At 48.3% G+C, this 17,989-nt stretch overlaps 2 protein-coding genes across 2 annotated transcripts in view; one reads left to right on the top strand and one right to left on the bottom strand.

Moving 5' to 3' along the window:
* Window positions 1-517: 517 nt before the first annotated feature.
* ckmb (creatine kinase, muscle b) lies at window positions 518-5,998 on the top strand. The gene is made up of 9 exons (XM_080006373.1): window positions 518-616; window positions 2,102-2,214; window positions 2,507-2,603; window positions 3,061-3,215; window positions 3,409-3,541; window positions 3,657-3,828; window positions 4,408-4,531; window positions 5,162-5,351; window positions 5,497-5,998. The coding sequence occupies exons 2-9, from the start codon at window positions 2,122-2,124 to the stop codon at window positions 5,673-5,675; spliced, it is 1,143 nt and encodes a 380-aa protein (XP_079862499.1). The 5' UTR covers window positions 518-616; window positions 2,102-2,121; the 3' UTR covers window positions 5,676-5,998.
* A 3,549-nt stretch (window positions 5,999-9,547) lies between these two features.
* mark4b (MAP/microtubule affinity-regulating kinase 4b) overlaps window positions 9,548-17,989 on the bottom strand; it is a gene marked incomplete at its 3' end in the record, with an annotated part of 49,414 nt that continues 40,972 nt past the window's right edge. Inside the window, 6 exon segments of the mRNA XM_080007375.1 lie at window positions 9,548-9,881; window positions 10,778-10,826; window positions 11,771-11,815; window positions 14,796-14,878; window positions 16,493-16,542; window positions 16,544-16,772. Coding sequence (XP_079863501.1) covers window positions 9,548-9,881; window positions 10,778-10,826; window positions 11,771-11,815; window positions 14,796-14,878; window positions 16,493-16,542; window positions 16,544-16,772 — 790 coding nt within the window.

The following is a 17,989-nucleotide window of genomic DNA, read 5'->3' as shown; positions in this document are numbered from 1 at the left end:
TATGGAAGTATGTATATGTATGTGACAAATAAAAATCTTGAATCTTGAATCTTGAATCATTTTGTATTCCCTTGAAACCGCGTCATAGTATTGAGTCCAACTCTGGTGCTGCATTCATGGTGAAATAAACCGGCACAGAGGGTCGAAACAAATGTCTAAATTTAAATGTTGTGAGATGAGATGAGATGAGATGATGTTGTGAGTAGCGTGACAATACCTACAACATGTCTGTATTTCCCTCCAGCTCTGACCACGAGCAAATGCAGAGCAGTACCCTGCACTGCTGCCCCTCCATGCGGGGGGCCCACCAAAGAGATCCGCGAGGGGGGTTGGGCTTGGGGTTTGGCTGGGCAGGGTCAAGCTGGACACAGCTGTTGTCCTGTCCCTCATTTCTAGGACTGGGGTGTGGGTTCTTGCCTTTTAGAAACGCAGGCGGGTGGGGGGGTGCTCCCTCTGTGACCAATCAGACCAGGAGACAAATGGCCCAAAGAGCCAATCGGGGCGGAGGTCTCGGTATAAAAACTAAAGTCCATCACCTGGTAGAGTTGGGCTACCCCTACATTTGGTGGACAGAATCTGATCCCGGATAAACTCCCCTTTCTTTTCTCCTGAGCAGGTAAAAAAAGAAATAATACTGCAGTTTTATCTGCCTCTGTGCATACATCCGTGGGAAAGAGGCAGTGATTGATTGTTGAGATTTTTGCCATAGAAATATGGATAAGTCCGGGTGACCCTGAATAGTAGAGCAGGGGGAGAAAGCGAACCAGTCCCCTTGCCAAATATCTCTTCTGCTGATGGTCATCACACTGGACCGATACAAATCTTTTCTCTCACTTTCTCCTTTTGGATTTGACCGCAGCTTTGTACTTTGGTCTGTTCCTTCTGATCTGTTCGCCTCCTCTGAGGAGTCCTAATGTCTTTACGTGTTGCAGTGAATGTGTGTTAGGAGACGTCTCCGGCAGCTCCAGCGTCGTGGGGTCGTTGCGTTTCTTTCGGCCATTGCCGACGGCAGCATACGGGGCTGGAGCTTCTCCGCCCAAAGCTGAGGCGTGCATGCTCTGACCTTTAGGTGTGCCAGGTGTCACAGATCGAACGCGCTTCAAGCATTTAGAAGAGATGCGACTGCGTCAGGGGGCCAGCTTGGCGGGAGAACAAACGGGGAAAGACACTCATAAGCAGAAATGGTTTGCAATTTCATCCCCATTCTTATTACTCCTGTGGATCCTTAGATCCTCAGCCCCGCATTTAGAGTCTTGCAGTCATTGTTTTGAATGGAGTGGAGAGTTCTTGAGCGCTGAAGCAAAACCAGTCCTTGTGCTCAGCTGTCTCGTTGCGTTGGCGCGAGGAGTTTATCTGTATTTTTATATAATAGGAAGGCAGGCCAGCTTCAGCCTGATGGAGGTTTTACTTACAGACAACAGTGAGAGGGGCACAGCATTGAACGGGAGGCACAGCGGGACTATTTATAATCTCCCCTGTGACGGGGGTGAGGACACAGGTCATTAGTTAAAGGGTACGAGGGCAGGCAGGCATGCAGGCACGCCGCACAGCTGTCAAAGAGAGAATCTGTAACAGAGACTTTGTGGGAGGCGGGGCTGGAGCTACGTGCGACAGAGGAAGGGAGAGAGGCATTGAGAAACACAGGGCTAGTGATAGAGGGAGACGATGAGAAGGTGTCTAGTCTTCACTAGGAGACTCCTAGACAAGGCGCTGGAGGCACTTGGAGAGACACCAGACAGGAAGTATGGTATTTAGTGCACAACCATTTTGCACTACGGTTGGCATTGCTCTACTACCGAAAAGCAAATAACAAATGGACATAATGGTTTTGCATCTTCAGCCAGTGATGGCAATTCTTATACAGTATGTAGACAATGGAGGACATCCTACTTTAAATGAGTAACAAAATGTAGTTTGTTTGTTTGTATGCATGACGCCTTCTTCCCTCTGTATTAATGGACAAACTGTACTTGGCTGTCTGAAATATTTAAATAATTTCAGTAGTTGTTCAAATGACTGCGTAACTAAACGCTGCGGATTAAGCCCATTCAGATTCTTCTTATTCAGAATAACAAATAGATCCCCCTCTCCCAAACTCTAGACGGAGTAAGAACCGCAACCATGGCAAAGAACTGCCACAACGACTACAAGATGAAGTTCCAGGCGGAGGAGGAGTACCCTGATCTGTCCCTGCACAACAACCACATGGCCAAGGTAATGACCCCACCCCAGCACGCTCCCCTTTGGCTCCACATCATCATCTGTCCCTGCACAGCAACGATGCCGTGGTGCGACTAAGCTGCTGGAAGTGACAATAACCCAAATCCTTAATAAGGGACTATACCTTTTTGTAAATCACCTGCACAGAACGGTCACATGATCCACATACCAATCTTACTCTTGATTGTAGGCCTTTTCACCACGGTTTCCAATGACCAAACCCTAGAATTGCAAGAAACACATTGAATCCACAACAGGAATATTTTAACTGTGTTGTCTGCTGTAGGTGCTGAACAAGGAGCTGTACAGCAAGTTGAGGGGAAAGTCCACCCCCAGCGGTTTCACCCTGGATGACGTCATCCAGACCGGTGTTGACAACCCTGGTAAGACGCAGCAAGTCGTCATCAAAGAGACGATCCCCAAACCCCTCACAATAGTGTCCAGGATGATGTCCAAGAAAACACTAGTTGGGTGACCAGTCGCATACTACCGACTGAGCTACACCACATTTTGGTAATGGGAAATGCTAGTCATGGAATTCCTATTGTATAATAGAGACCGGCAGGAGGATTTTATCCAAGGTTCTGGTGTAAAGATGCATTTCAAATCAAATAAGCAACAGCGTGTCTGTCTTTACACAGTGCAAAAAAAAGAAAACAATAGAATAATATAACATTCATAGCAAAGCATGCCTTCAGTGCAGACAGACCGTAAGATGAATGCACTGTGGACAACCCGTACACATCCGTCAATGAAATATTCATTTGGACCGCCGGAGGAGACCAGCCACTGGACCATCCATTTCTCACCTTTACCCCCGTTCCTGTCCCTCTCCTCCAGGCCACCCCTTCATCATGACTGTCGGCTGCGTCGCTGGTGATGAGGAGTCCTACGAGGTCTTCAAGGACCTGTTGGACCCCATCATCTCCGACCGTCACGGCGGCTACAAGCCCACCGACAAGCACAAGACCGACCTCAACTTCGAGAACCTGAAGGTAAGGAGGGAGCTGGTACACGAAGTGCGTCAGGTTGAACTGGGAAACTTTATTACTTCAGGAGGAATGAACTACAGTGTGTTCAATTTATTATTGCTTGTTCACGTCGTACACGTTCCACCTCCTTCTATACCTGCCAATGACTGGTTTGTCTCACTGTGTTTCTCACCCTGCCCATTACCCCTCTCCCCAGGGTGGAGATGACCTGGACCCCAACTACGTCCTGTCCAGCCGTGTACGTACCGGTCGCAGCATCAAGGGATACACCCTGCCCCCCCACAACAGCCGTGGCGAGCGCAGAGCTGTGGAGAAGCTGTCCATCGAGGGTGAGTGTCGTTCCACTGTCGCGTCGCGTCGCCTTCCGGCTCAGTCCGTCTGGGAACCGTCCACACGCGTCTCGTCCCCAGCGCCTCTGACCCTCCCTCCCTCCCTCCCTCTCAGCTCTGGCCAGCCTGGACGGCGAGTTCAAGGGAAAGTACTACCCCCTGGACGGCATGACAGACGCCGAGCAGGAGCAGCTGATCGCTGACCACTTCCTGTTTGACAAGCCCGTGTCCCCCCTGCTGACCTGCGCTGGCATGGCCCGCGACTGGCCCGACGGCAGAGGCATCTGGTGGGCGCCGCGCGCTGACGAGAGACACATTCACACCGGGAAAAAAATATATATATGATCCCCCCCCCCCCATCTACACCAAGAAATTGATGTGTAAATACTTGAAAATATTTAAATATTTTCTATCGTGTAAAACGCGGCCTACACACCCACCCTTCATCGGGCTTGGATAATTTCAAAGGTGCACGATGCAATAAAAAAAAAACCCACATAAATTAAATGACAAACCACCCGCAGGCAAATCTGCCACTGTCCCTTTCCAAGCCAAGACTGGAAACCTTCACCAGCCGTCAGCTCATCATAGCCCTCAATCACAACCCTGATAATTCCTGTTTCCCCAACATCGGTTTAAGTGTACCATTGATACCACAGCAGAGCATTTGGGGCTAAACTCACCTGTGCTGCCCCGAATGAATGGCAAGGCACTTGTTTGCTCAAGGTTGGAGTATTATTTCCCTCAAGGATGCAAATAGCTGTTTTATATTTATAGAGCATGATTCAATGAAATTTGTTTTCGACTCATGTTTTCACACCTTTCACACCAACCCCCTCCCCTCCCTCCCTCCCTCCCCCTCTCAGGCACAACGAGAACAAGACCTTCCTGGTCTGGGTGAACGAGGAGGATCACCTGCGCGTCATCGCCATGCAGAAGGGAGGAAACATGAAGGAGGTCTTCAAACGCTTCTGCGTAGGCCTGCAGAAGGTAGCGTGCGTGCGCGCACACACAAACATACAAACACACACACGCACGCACGCACACACTCCAAATCCTGGCTCGTGTTTGATATTATACTCTGCGTTTCCAACAACACAGACTTCTTGACCATTTATAACTAAAGCAGTGGTGGGGCCAGATTAATAATAACATATACCATAGTGGGTCATACTTCACGACTATGAATTATAAAAAAAACAACAGAACAAAAAACGGAATGAAAATAACTATAAATATAATAACATATACCATAGTGGGTCATACTACACTCCTATGAATTATAAAAAAAGAACGAAACAAAAAACAGAATGAAAATTACTATTACTGCTATTGCGATTAACTATTAAAAGAAAATAAAACCAGCTTTCATCATTCTCACAATTTGTTCTTAACTAAGGTACGACCTGCTTTTTCCTGTGGGCTGTATTAAACACCCGGCGGGGGCATTTGGCGTTGACCTGACGAGACTCCAGCGCCACAATGTAGATCAACATGTCGGCGGAATAAAAAAAACAAAAACAAAAAAAACAAAAACCAAGAGATACAAATCCGTCTTTTCCCCATTTCCTGTTCAATCCCTCTAACCCTAACCTTGCCTTCTCCCTCTCCTCGTGGCAGATTGAGGCCATCTTCAAGAAGCACAACCACGGCTTCATGTGGAACGAGCATCTGGGCTACGTGCTGACCTGCCCCTCCAACCTGGGAACCGGCCTGCGCGGCGGCGTGCACGTCAAGCTGCCCAAGCTGAGCACACACGCCAAGTTCGAGGAGATCCTCACCAGGCTGCGTCTGCAGAAGCGCGGCACAGGTACGTGGCTTTCGTAATGGCGCGCGACGAACGGAACCGCGAAACGGGTGATGCGGGCGTCGGTTGGCGTCTCGGGGGCGGGAATGTGGGGTGTGTGAATCCAGGCCTCGGGTGTCTCACCCCTGAACCCCTCGCTCCCCTCCAGGCGGCGTGGACACGGCCTCCGTGGGCGGCATTTTCGACATCTCCAACGCCGACCGTCTGGGCTCCTCCGAGGTGGAACAGGTCCAGATGGTGGTCGATGGCGTCAAGCTGATGGTGGAGATGGAGAAGAAGCTGGAGAAGGGAGAGGCCATCGACGGCATGATCCCCGCCCAGAAGTAAAGCGGACAGATGGACGGACTATTCACTTTATTTACTGTTTGTTACTTTCCTGCCTTTCTTACTCTCTCCACTTTGACCTTTTCCGCTCCTCAACCATCACTCATTTTCGCCCTTTCCTTCACTTTCTCTTTTCTTTTCTCGGCCCTTTCTTCACCCCGGTCACTTTTGTCTTTTCTCTTCCCATCCATTCTCTCTGTAACATCCTGGGATCAATCTACGCACAGTCGGGTTGTGGCTATGCGTGTGCACCTAAATTAAGAACACATTTTTTGGTTGTAAAAAATATTGACTATCAATTAAAACACGCCCCATGTTACAATCAAGCTCGTCTTCCTGGTGATTGCTTTGGCCGACGTACATGTCTTTTTTAAATGACAAGGGAGGAGACGTCTTTTTGGGATAAAATCTTTGCGCCAAGAAATGTGCAGATGGAGACACGGCGTGAAAACACACGCCCCGACTGGAAAAAAACGTGACATTTCTCATGTTGAACGTAATGTTTGCTGTGCAAGTCAATAACCTGCCAAAATCTCAGCAGAGAAAATGAAGCGTGCACACACACACACACACACACACACACACACACACACACACACACACACACACACACACACACACACACACACACACACACACACACACACACACACACACACACACACCATAAATCACCCTGAAACACCAGCCCACCGAGCCGCAGAGAGAGTGTCCACAGCCCAGGAAACACCCGAGGGAAGAACAAGTAAAGAATTTGAAAGTCTTTATTTTTATTTATTTTTTTGCTTCACACATTGTTTCCTTGGAGACATGCAGGATTGCAGGTCGATCATTTCTGTTGTTTCAGCCCATTAGTAAGTTTCACTGATAAAAGCCACTGCTTCAAGTACACTAGAACGGAGCGGTCTCAATGTGGTCGCTTCCAATTGATGACGCCGGAACGTGAGCCGAGTCACGGACAAAAGAAAAGGTTTGCAAAAGATTAGCCCTAAATCACAGCTTTCACATTTTAAGACAGTGGTGGCCATCCGTTGCGAGTGAAAATCTCCCGAGCTAAATTGATCGCTGCAGCGGTCACCGACGAATCCGCTATTCACACCTTTTGTTTTACCATTAAGAGTATTGTAGTTTTCTCAGACCGCGACGGCTTCACAACGGGGACGGTTTGGCCTCTGCTTCAGGGTGAAACCAGAGCGCGTGTGGGGAGCAACGGGGTGCCGGGCTGGACCGGGTCGGTGCAAACAGAGCGGAGTTCAACCTGCGTCGACCATTTGGGAGTCTGAAGCTTTTCCGTCATCACCCCGCCCGCCCTGGAAGCTGTTCTGCACCTTAGGGCCGAGGTCGACTATAGAGGAATCTCTGGGAGCCCTTGTTTTACGAAGGACGCTCAAGGTCATAACGGTTAACCGAAGCCCCCGGCTTAAAACAAAACGAGTCTGGTTGGTTTTAACAGTCATACACCGCTCGTTAATGGTGTGATCTGATTGGCCAACAGTCGTATCGACAGTACCGCAGTCCGATTGGTCAGCTTGGGGGGCTACAGAGTCTCTCGGGCCGGCCAACGCCCGAGTCTGGCTGAGGGATCTGGGGTGAAGGGGCAGATGTTATCGTAGGCTGAGCCGGAGGAAATTTTGTCAAAGGTGCTTACATTCCCTTAAGATATCTAAGAGACACTGTCAATATTTTTATTTTTTGACGTTTGTTTAGTTGGTTATTTTCTTCACTGCAGACCCAGTGGGGTATGGGGGCAAATGCATCTCAAGTCTCCGCAAAAATGGCTTTTTAAACAATGGCAATTCTGTATTGAAACCTCATGGACAAATCTACCACTAACAGTGCTAAAAGCCATTAAAATATTTTTAAGGATGAACGTAGATAGCCTTTCCCCCTGACAGGAAACGTGACCAACCACAACTTAAAATGTCAAAGTTTCACTTAAATTAATCCTAAACACATGATTCATAACACATGATGAATTTGGTTTTACACAGTTTTTTTTTTTTTTTGTTTTGTTTTTTGTTTTTTTTTTTTAACCAGAAAATAAAGACTAAATCAAAGACAAAAACAGTGCCAGCGTGGGGCAGTGACAAAGGAGCTCACAGAAGAAGATTGGACGAAGACTCACCCTTAAAAGTTAAACAACACGGATCCCGTGGGGATTCTTGGGCCTGTGGGTATATTGCACCGCTGGAGAGAAGACGTTGGCATTCTGAGTGGGGGGGCGTCGCCATGCCAACACACTCCTGGAGTCGACTTTTTTTTTTTTTTTTTCCCCAGGACGAGCTAAGACGAGCTCCTGTCTGCGTCATGATGGAGAGGGGGGGGAAGTTCCACTGCGCGATATCATGCGAGCAAAGCAGGAACTCACTGGAGAGCGGAACTTTAAAGGGCTTTCCTTAAAAAAAACAAAAACTATTTTGCAGCTAATTATCAATTGCTTAAAAAAACAAAAACAAAAAGAAAACACCACATGTTTGGGGCTAGTGGTCTGGTGTGCACAGTAACTGCTTTTCTACAGACAAAAGGAAAAACAGAGCCTTTATGCTTGTATTTTCAAGACAAGTCACCTTAGTCATTCCTTTGAATGTTTTTCTGTGACTGAAGTGAATCTGCACCTTGCCAAGTTGGACGACGTCAGGAATTGGGATCGGATCAGGTCTAATGGTCGAGATTAAAAAGAGCCCAAAAATGTAACTGACTAGATGCTATTAGATGATAGATGCTTTACATTGGGGGGGGGACCATGTGAATGTAATTCTTAACAATTTGTGGCGCATCTTTGACATTTTTGGCACAAAGTTACATCTCCCCAAGTGGCCCCACGGAAAACCCTCCCTATTCCAAAAGGCAGGAACTGCATGGTGGGCATGACTTAAATATGACTTTGTAGGACTGAATGATTTGCTTGCAAGAATCATTTGAACATTTTAAGATTTTGACGTTACACATTTAGAGCCGGATGGTGGTACTTTACCATTTGGGGAAAACAGGCAGCTTCGCTTGCCTCAGAACGACACGTAACAGCTACTGGTGCATTTGGGGGGGCGGGGGAGGGGGGGGGGTGGCCTGCAAGGCGGAGCAGGACGCCGGCGGACCGAGCCGAAATTATTTGTCTACAGACAAAACAGAAAATCCACACAAAAGGGTAAAACGGGCATTGTCAATGGACAGGCAGACGAGCGGCGGCACCGCGTCCGCAGCCGAATCCAGGCTGTCTCAAGTCTCTGCATTTCTGCATGTCTCCCTCTAGAGGCCGGAGGTCAGACCGTGCCTTCACTTCTAAAAATAAGTGGCAACATCATCGTCCGACGTGAACCAAACTGAAAACAACAAAGGTCAAATAGCCTGCCCGTTCTAAAAGACGTAAAAGAAAAAAACAAAGAAGAAAAACCTAATAAACAAAAAATAAAAACATGTTTTCAGATAGCAGCTCTTTAAAAAGGAATGATGACAAATATGATACAATAGGAATAAAAATCCAAAACAAATCATCGATCTTCATCATCCTCATCGAATATGAAAATATGGAGGAAAAAAAACAAAAAACAAAAGTTTGTTTCCATGGGTTCACATAACGTGGAGGTTGCGGACAGCTCCAAGGTCAAGGGTCATCGTAAGTCCGCCGCCGCTCCGTCCGCGGCTGTCCATCTATCTGTTTCGTCCGTGAGTCGCGGCATCAGAAGGAGAGTGTTCTCAGCGGGGGGGGGGGGGGGGGGGGAGGCGAGGCGCCGCCGACCTGGTCGGGGGGAGGGAGAGGGGGAGGAGGGAGGAAGAGGAGGCGGCAGAGAGGCGGCAGCTCTTCGCGTCGTCGTGGCCCCCTCCTCTTCCCCCCCGCCGGCCCGCCCCCTGCTCGCCGCCCCGCCCCCCCGTCGCCCTCAGAGCTCCAGCTCTTTGGACACTTTGGTGGCGATGTCTCTGAAGGCCAGCGGCGCCCCCCACAGGCGCTTGAACCGCACGCCGCTGCTCTGGCCCGGCCCGCTGGGCAGCTGGCACACCTCGGCCTCGAAGGCCACGCGGGCGCCGGCCGCGCCGTGCGTGCAGGACAGGAGGAAGGGCCCGGCCATGTGGACCTGGCAGCCGCAGCCCTGCGCCGCCTCGCGCAGCGCCAGCACCACCTCGGCCGGGTCGCGCTGGCTCCGCACCCTCACATCCCAGCCGCATCGGGGGGTCCGGGGCTCGGCCGCTTTCTGATGCCCAGATAGATGGCGACTGCCGGGGGGCAGGGGGGGGGGGGTGGAGTGCGGGGCGGGGGTTTGGTAGTGTTGGTGCGACGGTGGAGTGAGGCGATGGAGGGGTAAGGGCGGGGTCAAGGGGAACCAGGAAGTGTTGAGGAATGAATGAATGTCGGCGAGAAAAGGTGCAAGTGATGGATGCACGGAAGGCGGCGTGTGGGTGGTGGAGAGAGTGGATGAGCGATCGTATGAGTGTTAGTGGATACATGGTCAGGGGAGGGGGAGAAGAAGAACATAGATCAATATCACGTATTGTCGTTGACCAACATCAGAATGTGAAGCAATTTTCAGCATCGACTATTCACCCTTCACTTATCGGGATTGGAAAAGCCGCCACCCAGTTTGATTTATCAGACCTCGGATATCTGTAAAATGTCAACCGGTATCTGTCAACGTGTTTTACCTGTTTACTGAGGACCCAGGCAGAGACAAGGTGGCGTTCATTTGAGCCAACAGCGGGGTAGTCAAAGCTAAATGTGCGCAGAGTAATTGCTCATGTCATTTCAGTGCACCCGCCTCCCGTCCCAGGGAGATTAAAGCCAGCACACACCCCCGCGAGGGAGCCGGTTGCCGTAGGAGACCCGGGTGGCGGGAGACGCTGGTGGGCTTTTCGGAGGCTGAGGAACCTCTCAACTAGTTGCAACGCACGGACACACACATCTACACGGTACCCTTTGGGGTTTTCACACCGGGCGCCATTTTGTGAGACTCACAAAGGGAGGAAAAGACACAGAGCGACGACCAAAACACCAAAAAGATGAGATCACGTCTACACCACGCAGCGCTACGGCGCACGCTGTCTGGGTTCTAGTCACACCACACGGTGAAGCTACGGTCGACACGGAGCCTCCGCCCCACGCCGCGGCGCTTTACCTGCTCGTTTTAACCAGAGAGTGAGACTGAAGCTGGACGGGGGCGGAGGCTGATGCAGCCACGGTTTGGGAGGAAACAGACAAAGGGGTTTTAGATCCTGGAGATGGAACCGTGTCGTGACGAGGCGGGGAGAGACATTTACTCCATTTCTCAGCTCTCTCGTGGTGATTCGCGTCTCCCCCTTTTTTGGCAGATTTTCTGCTTATCCCATCATTTAACCGGTGGAATTATGGACGATCCATGTTAAAATGTATTTTATATTTTATAGCGTTCTGGAGAAGGAGGCCATAATTTGGTCACCTCATAAAAGGTCTGTAGAGTGGAATGGTGGATCTACTATTTGTAGTAAATCTTTCACTCTATGTTCGGACTTGTACTACACTTGTACAATCATTGTACTATATGTTTTGGTTGATACGGAAAAAATCAATTTGCATTACAAGTTCCTGGACATTGAATTGGATCCGCAAAATAAATTGATTCTGACTCAAAGTAATATGTATCCACAGTGAAATTACCTGAAATGCCCTGAAATATGACATTGCGTAGCTTTTAAAATGGAGTGGGAGGATATTCTTTTTTTTTTTTTTTTTAATAACTTGACCGTGTTTCTCTGCTTTATTGTTGTTGTTTTTTTTCTTTCAGTAGTGTAAGATTAATCAAATTATATACAAATTATATCATCCCTAAGTATTTAAGTAAAATACTTTACTCGAGGACTTGTTATTTTCTAAAGGTAACTGCTGCATCAATCAATGGAATCGGCCTAAACTGGACATTGTGGACATTATGGGTTTTTTATTTTGGTTCAGCTCCTGGAAGCGGGCATGTATTGGCTGTGATGGGTAAACAAGTACATTATCAAAATAAGAGCTCTAACTGTAAAAGCTGGATAAATATTAATAAAAGCAAATTAAATACTTAAAAATGTAATGAAATTAAATGGGGGAGAAAAAAAAAAAAAAAAAAAAAAAGAAGTTAACCTGGACTCACCTTGTGACCGGAGATCTGCTGATTCTCTCAGGTTCGTCTGTGATCCTCAAGAAGAAGACAAAGGCATCCGTTAGGAATGCATCAGCTCGGCTCAAGCAAACAACCCCTCCTCTCCTCCATCTCACATCAACCCCACATCCTCCCACCACTTCTAGTTGATTGTTTCCATCAACAGCACGGCCACAACAACCAGTCCACAGAGCACCACGGATGGACCACGGACAATCCGCACTCACTACACCGGATGGAAGCCACACAACATAAAGTCAATGTCACCAAAGAAATGAAAAACACGATGAAGAGGGTGTACGAATGTAAACGTGCCAGAGGTGCTTTCGGGGAAGATCGAAAAATGCTGCCGTGGTGGAGTAAATACGCAATACTTCAGGTGATCTATTCTATTCACTTCATAAAATTCACTTCTATTCACTTCATATTGATGTCGTAAAATAACAGATAAGAAAAAATGCCTGATCCTTTGCTCAAAACAAACACATAGGACAATCAACCATTAACACAATATTTTGCTGGAGGGGCAGATTGTTGCTCTGAAAGCAGGGTTTGATTCCCACTGGTGCCAACCACCAGTAAAAAAAAAAAAAAAGATTTAGTCATGGTTCCTATAATGCTTTGGCATCTGCAAAAAGCCACGTCCCACCAAGTAGAGAGAGGCCTTATGGTAAAAACGAATAGAAAATGTGTTGCACTTGCATTCGATGACCGCTAGGTGCCGCTGTTGTTTGACCGGTCCTTATAAACCGGTTGTTCTATGAATGTGGCAACGCAAGCTGCATTCCAGGGAATGGAAGAGGCCTGGAGCAGCCAAGGGGGAACATTTCATTGATAAATTCTGACCAAAAAGGAAATCTCATAATACTCAAATACAAAAGCCTATTTTGTCCAGTTACTTCGATAAGTAACGACTCTGTGATTCATTTTTGCAATTTATTTAAATAGTGACATAGCTAATAACGGTTTGCAGGAATTAATTATTATACTACCTAACACTATTTGATTTTCAAATCTTTTGCCTTCTGTTTTCTCAATATCTTTCCAAATATCACAATTTCAAAAAGATGGGACCATAATCGCTGCTATTCAGCGGCAACACAAATTGTCGCTGGGACAAGTTGCTGAAATGTATTAAGTATTATGGTTATATTTATAGGAAGAGAGAGATAGAAGGAAGAGAAAGAGACGGAGAGCAGAAGGAGGAAGAGATGAAATGGAAGAGAGATATTAAAGGATATAATGAGAGGAAAATAGAGATTAAGTCAAAATGAAAGTGGTAGAGAGAGAGAGAGAGAGAGAGAGAGAGAGAGAGAGAGAGAGAGAGAGAGAGAGAGAGAGAGAGAGAGAGAGAGAGAGAGAGAGAGAGAGAGAGAGAGGAGGGGCCTTCATTTGAAGGAGCAATCAGCTTGTGTACGGAGGGAGAGCAGGGTGAGATCCCCGTTTGAAGAGGGGTAATCCTGGGTTACATAACTAATCCAGTCTTTAAATGTCAGAGATGCTCAGCCAGCCAGCCAGGCAGGCCGCCTGGAAGGCTGTTATAAACCCGGCTGATTAGAACCAGGGAGGCCCGGAGCTCCAGGGGGCTGAGACGCCCACCGGGACACCCAGGGTGTCGAGCAGCCACCCCCTGCATCCTCGCCCATCAAACCTCACCCACCGACCCCCAGGGACGGAAATAGACGGAAGGTGAAAACCAACACACCAGGAAGATCTAAATGATTTTAAAAGGTTAATTGGTGGCAGTGATATATCTGCACACATGACTCAGACCCCATTGCAGACTAGGGCCCGGCGATCTTGACAAAAGCCTTTAATACCAGGAGAAGACAACATTTATTTATTTATCACGATAACCAAAATCCAAGGCGACATCTAGTCTCATATCACGATATCAGTATCATACCGATATATCTCCCAGTCCCACTGCAAACCTAGCGTCCCAGCAGGGGGGATCTGTGGTCTGAGTCTCTAATCAAGGTTTCCTTATTTTTCCCCTTGCCTGTGGGATTGGGTTTCTGTGTTTTCTAGTTGGATGTTTTGGCGTTTCGTTGCACTCCGGACGAAGTCAAATTCCTGGTGATAAACTTGACATCACACAGAGAAGCCGGGGAAAAGCAGGCGAAGTGGCCTTGTGCAAAGTATTGAACCCCTTAACTGCAACCTGACGGCCTAGGAGTCCAACACTGGGACTCCTTACAAGAATACATCTCCCCATTGTGTCTAAAGGTTGATGAACTGCAGCGGGGAGGAGGGGCTGTTGCCTGTCAGCTTGTTGAAGGCATTAAATGCTGCCCCAAATATGAACAGAACAATTATCTTCCTCCAGCAACCCCCCCCCCGGTCCATCCATGTTCCAGATCCCGACAGAGCGTGGATCTGTTCACACCACGGGAACATGTGGTGATGATTACATGACTCAGAGGCTTAGAGTTTAACTGCAAGGAAAAACATCCTAGTCGAGGAAACGCAAAGTATTCAAAGTATTTGAGAGGTCGCCTACTCATACAATTAGTGTCTGTGTTCATTTCTACATAAATATCTATTCCATCCCATCCCGTGTGAAGAACACTGATCATTTCTCATGCGTGCTACAGCGTCATTAGAAGCCCAACAGCCACAAAACTGTAGTGTCAACAAACCAAAAAAACTCTCACACCCAGCCTTCCCCTTTTTTCTACTACTTTAAAGACAACATCACACAGTTCTCTTCGTCGACCCAGGCAGCGCTGCCGTTCTACGTCCGACCTCTAGGGGGAGCTAGAGCACAATGCTCGATGAGCTCGGAAGGCGAGAGAGCGAGAGAGAGAGTCACGCAGTCAGGATGGACAGACAGAGGCAGCAAACCAGGAGAGGAAGGGGGTGGCAGGCAGACAGGCGGGGCGGGCGGAGCGACAGAACAGCCGACCGGTCGACAGACAGAAAGGCAGGCGGACGGACGGACGGACAGACGGACAGTGAGAAGGCAGAACAGCAGCAGCAGCAGCAGCCAGAAAACACAAAAAGGAAAACTTACTAACTGTTTTTGTTCCCTGTGGCAGGGTGCAGCCCGACACGGACTTGTTTGAGCTCGGACGTTTAGAGGGGTCAAGAGTGACCCTGGGAGGAGAGAGGGAGAAGAGAAGGAAGATGAACGGAGGATGCAAAACAAAATGCAGAACAAAAGGGAGAACACCAGAGAAGAGAGGAGGAGGAGGAGGAGGAAGAGGAGCAGAAAAACGGTGACAAGAGAGAGTAAAGATGGAAGGAGAAAAAAAGGAAAAAATGATGGAAAGAAACGAGAAAAAAAGCACAAGTTTAAAACGAGCCAGAGAAAAATGAGGGATAGAAGATTTGTCTGGTGAGTGGCAAAGAAAAGCAAAAATATTCAAATCAACAAACAAAGCGACGATAAAAACAGCCCGGAACGGACTGTGGAAGAGAAAAAGCTCAACTCGAGAGCAGACCTGGGTTAAAAATCACACAAACCACACTGGGCTTGTTTTAAACGGACTTGGGAGCCGACGGGCGGAGTTCAAATCGCGGCAGATTTTAGAAACTGTCGGATAAATTGCCATTTTTCGGTCAAAGATAAACTTTACATTTCACCTTCAAATTATAAGTCTCGCCATGTAGCCAAATGTAAGGAACGACACCCCGCTGGGGCTCCAAGCCAGATAAAACAAACTTATTCTGTGCAAGTCGCTTTATTTAAATGTTTTTCTTCCCCCAAAATCTGGCAGTTAGTGAGAATGCAGCGGGAGGTTAATTCCACAGAAGAGCCTGGAAATGTTAGTGCCGGGGAAGTTAAGGCGGTTAGAGGCGGGTTTCGGAAAGCCGGACGACCTGGATGAAGCGGAACCCGATCGGCCTGAAAACGCGCCGCGGAGGCAGCCGAGAAACCAACGGGGCTCGGCCGCCTCCGCACACGTCGGGAGCCGCCGCCGCCCCAACGATCTTTTCGTTCCCGTTGACGCGCTCGACGGAGCCCTCCACGAGTCCCGAGTGCGGGTCCGAATGGTATACAAAACGTCAAAAAAGGGCTCGAATCAAACTCAAACTCATGATGTCATCATGTTGGAAGGACTGTCGCGATTGTGAGATTTTAGTTGGTGATTACATGTCAAACAAATAATTACGATTAACAATGAAACCGCCTTTTGATTTGATTGATTTAATGCACAATCACAGTAATCACATCCACCTATGAAGGAGAGACATTTATTGGCATTAGATATCCAAACATAAAACGTCGATGGACCGTTGATTTTCCTTAAGTCAGTTGATGGAAACGCACCTCATTTGCATTCTTTTTTCTAAAAATTCCATAAAAATATCCTCACGATTTTGTGAACCTGATTGCGATCAGCTCATATAATTGCGATCGGGCGATTACGTAATAATTGAAACCGCTCTATTTGATGTTTGGGGACTTTTCTACCCCGTTGGCTCTCAAATATCCCGGCGTTCCGTTTCAACGATGACGCCATGATGGAGGGAAACTTTACCAAAACTCCTGTTTCTCCCGCAATTGAGTTTGGTAAGAACAGATTCAGTCTTTGCATAAATAAACAGTCATGGGTTGACACCGCTGCATCCCCCTTCACTTCTGTTTCCTCTCCCCCACTAACTTCGCCCACAGTTGTCGTTAGTCTCCCAGGGTCGCCCCACCCGACTTGGTCCCCTGACCACAACGCCTACCAACCCTCACCCCCCATTCGGAGCCTCCCTTACCTGCGGGTGAGCTTGGAGGTGAGCTTGCTGAACAGGTTGGTGGTGGCGCGTGGTCCTGGCGTGGGGGAGGGGGCTGGCGTCATGGGACAGGGTGGGGGAGGTCGGCGGCGCGTGGGAGGGCGGCCGGCGGTCCCGGAGCTGGCCCCCGTGGAAGGTGCTCCGCACGTTGGAGCCCCGGGCCAGGCGGGAGGTCGGGGTGGAGGAGGACGAGGAGGTCCCCGAGGCCCCGGCGATGCTGTGGGTGGAGGGGGAGGCGGGGGGCAGGCGGTGGGATAAGGTACTGGAGAGGGGGAGAGAGAGAGGAGGGGGAGAGAGCGGAAGAACCATTTTAATGACAGAATAAAAATGCAGCGACAACGGTGTCGGCATTTTTTGACAATTACGATTGTGTCTGAAAAACTGAATAAGCGATGGAAATGTTTCGCACATCAGGAGCGGGTTTGAATCGCTGATCTCGCACAGGCGCACGCGGCACGCACGCACACACACACACTCTTATTTTTATCAATATTGATTAAAACAATGAACTAGACCTTCAAGATCTTTTTATGAAATCAATTTTGGAGGCCGAAACATCATCTTCACACCATCAGCATACCGATGTCCTCTTTTCCGGAATAAGGAAATAAAAATGAATCATAATGAAAACGCTACACCAGCGGTATGGAGACATCTCTTAGTGTGGCATAAAAATGACCGGTGTCATAACAATGAGATGTTAAATGTATAAATGAACAGTTAACTGTTCTACAAAATATTTTTAGCACTATAAAGGATGGAGAGAAAGAGAGAGCGAGAAAGAGAGAGAGAGAGCGAGAGGTCTGACAGCTCTCCTCTAATCTCTACAAATGACCCAAAACGTTCCCAAAATGTTCTCTCTCTCTCTCTCTCTCTCTCTCTCTCTCTCTCTCTCTCTCTCTCTCTCTCTCTCTCTCTCTCTCTCTCTCTCTCTCTCTCTCCTCTCTCTCTCTCTCTCTCTCTCTCTCTCTCTCTCTCTCTCTCTCTCTCTCTCTCTCTCTCTCTCTCTCTCCCTCTCCCCCTCCCCCCCCCCCCCCGCCTGGAAGCATATACACACCTGCACTCACGCAAACTAACGTGTTTCTTTGTTTAATTCTCGCAGAAACGCATGTTCAACGAAAACAAACATACACACATGCACTTGTGTGTGCACACATAAAAATAATTTGAAAACGCATATAGATGTGTTGATGTGGGAGCGTCAGACGTAAAGACGCGCACACGCACACGCACACACGCTCCGGGCTGCTTTTCATAACGCTCTAGATACAGCTCACACAGGGTTGAAGTCGGGCAGAGCCACTGGACCCATTAGGAGGGTCAAGCTGACGTGCAGCTGTGGCACAGCAAACTCACTTAACGTCAGACGTGAACACACTGACTGCTGGAGAGGAGAAGATGAGAGGAGTAAAGCAAAAATGAAAGCAGAGCAGAGGAGAAGGGAGTGGGGAGAATAAAGTTAAAGGGAGCTGAAAGGAC

This window comes from Zeus faber (assembly GCF_960531495.2).
Source record: "Zeus faber genome assembly, chromosome: 9".
NCBI classification, from domain to species: domain Eukaryota; kingdom Metazoa; phylum Chordata; class Actinopteri; order Zeiformes; family Zeidae; genus Zeus; species Zeus faber.
The sequence above is the reverse complement of the archived record's forward strand: the minus strand, read 5'-3'. Positions and strand labels throughout refer to the sequence as shown.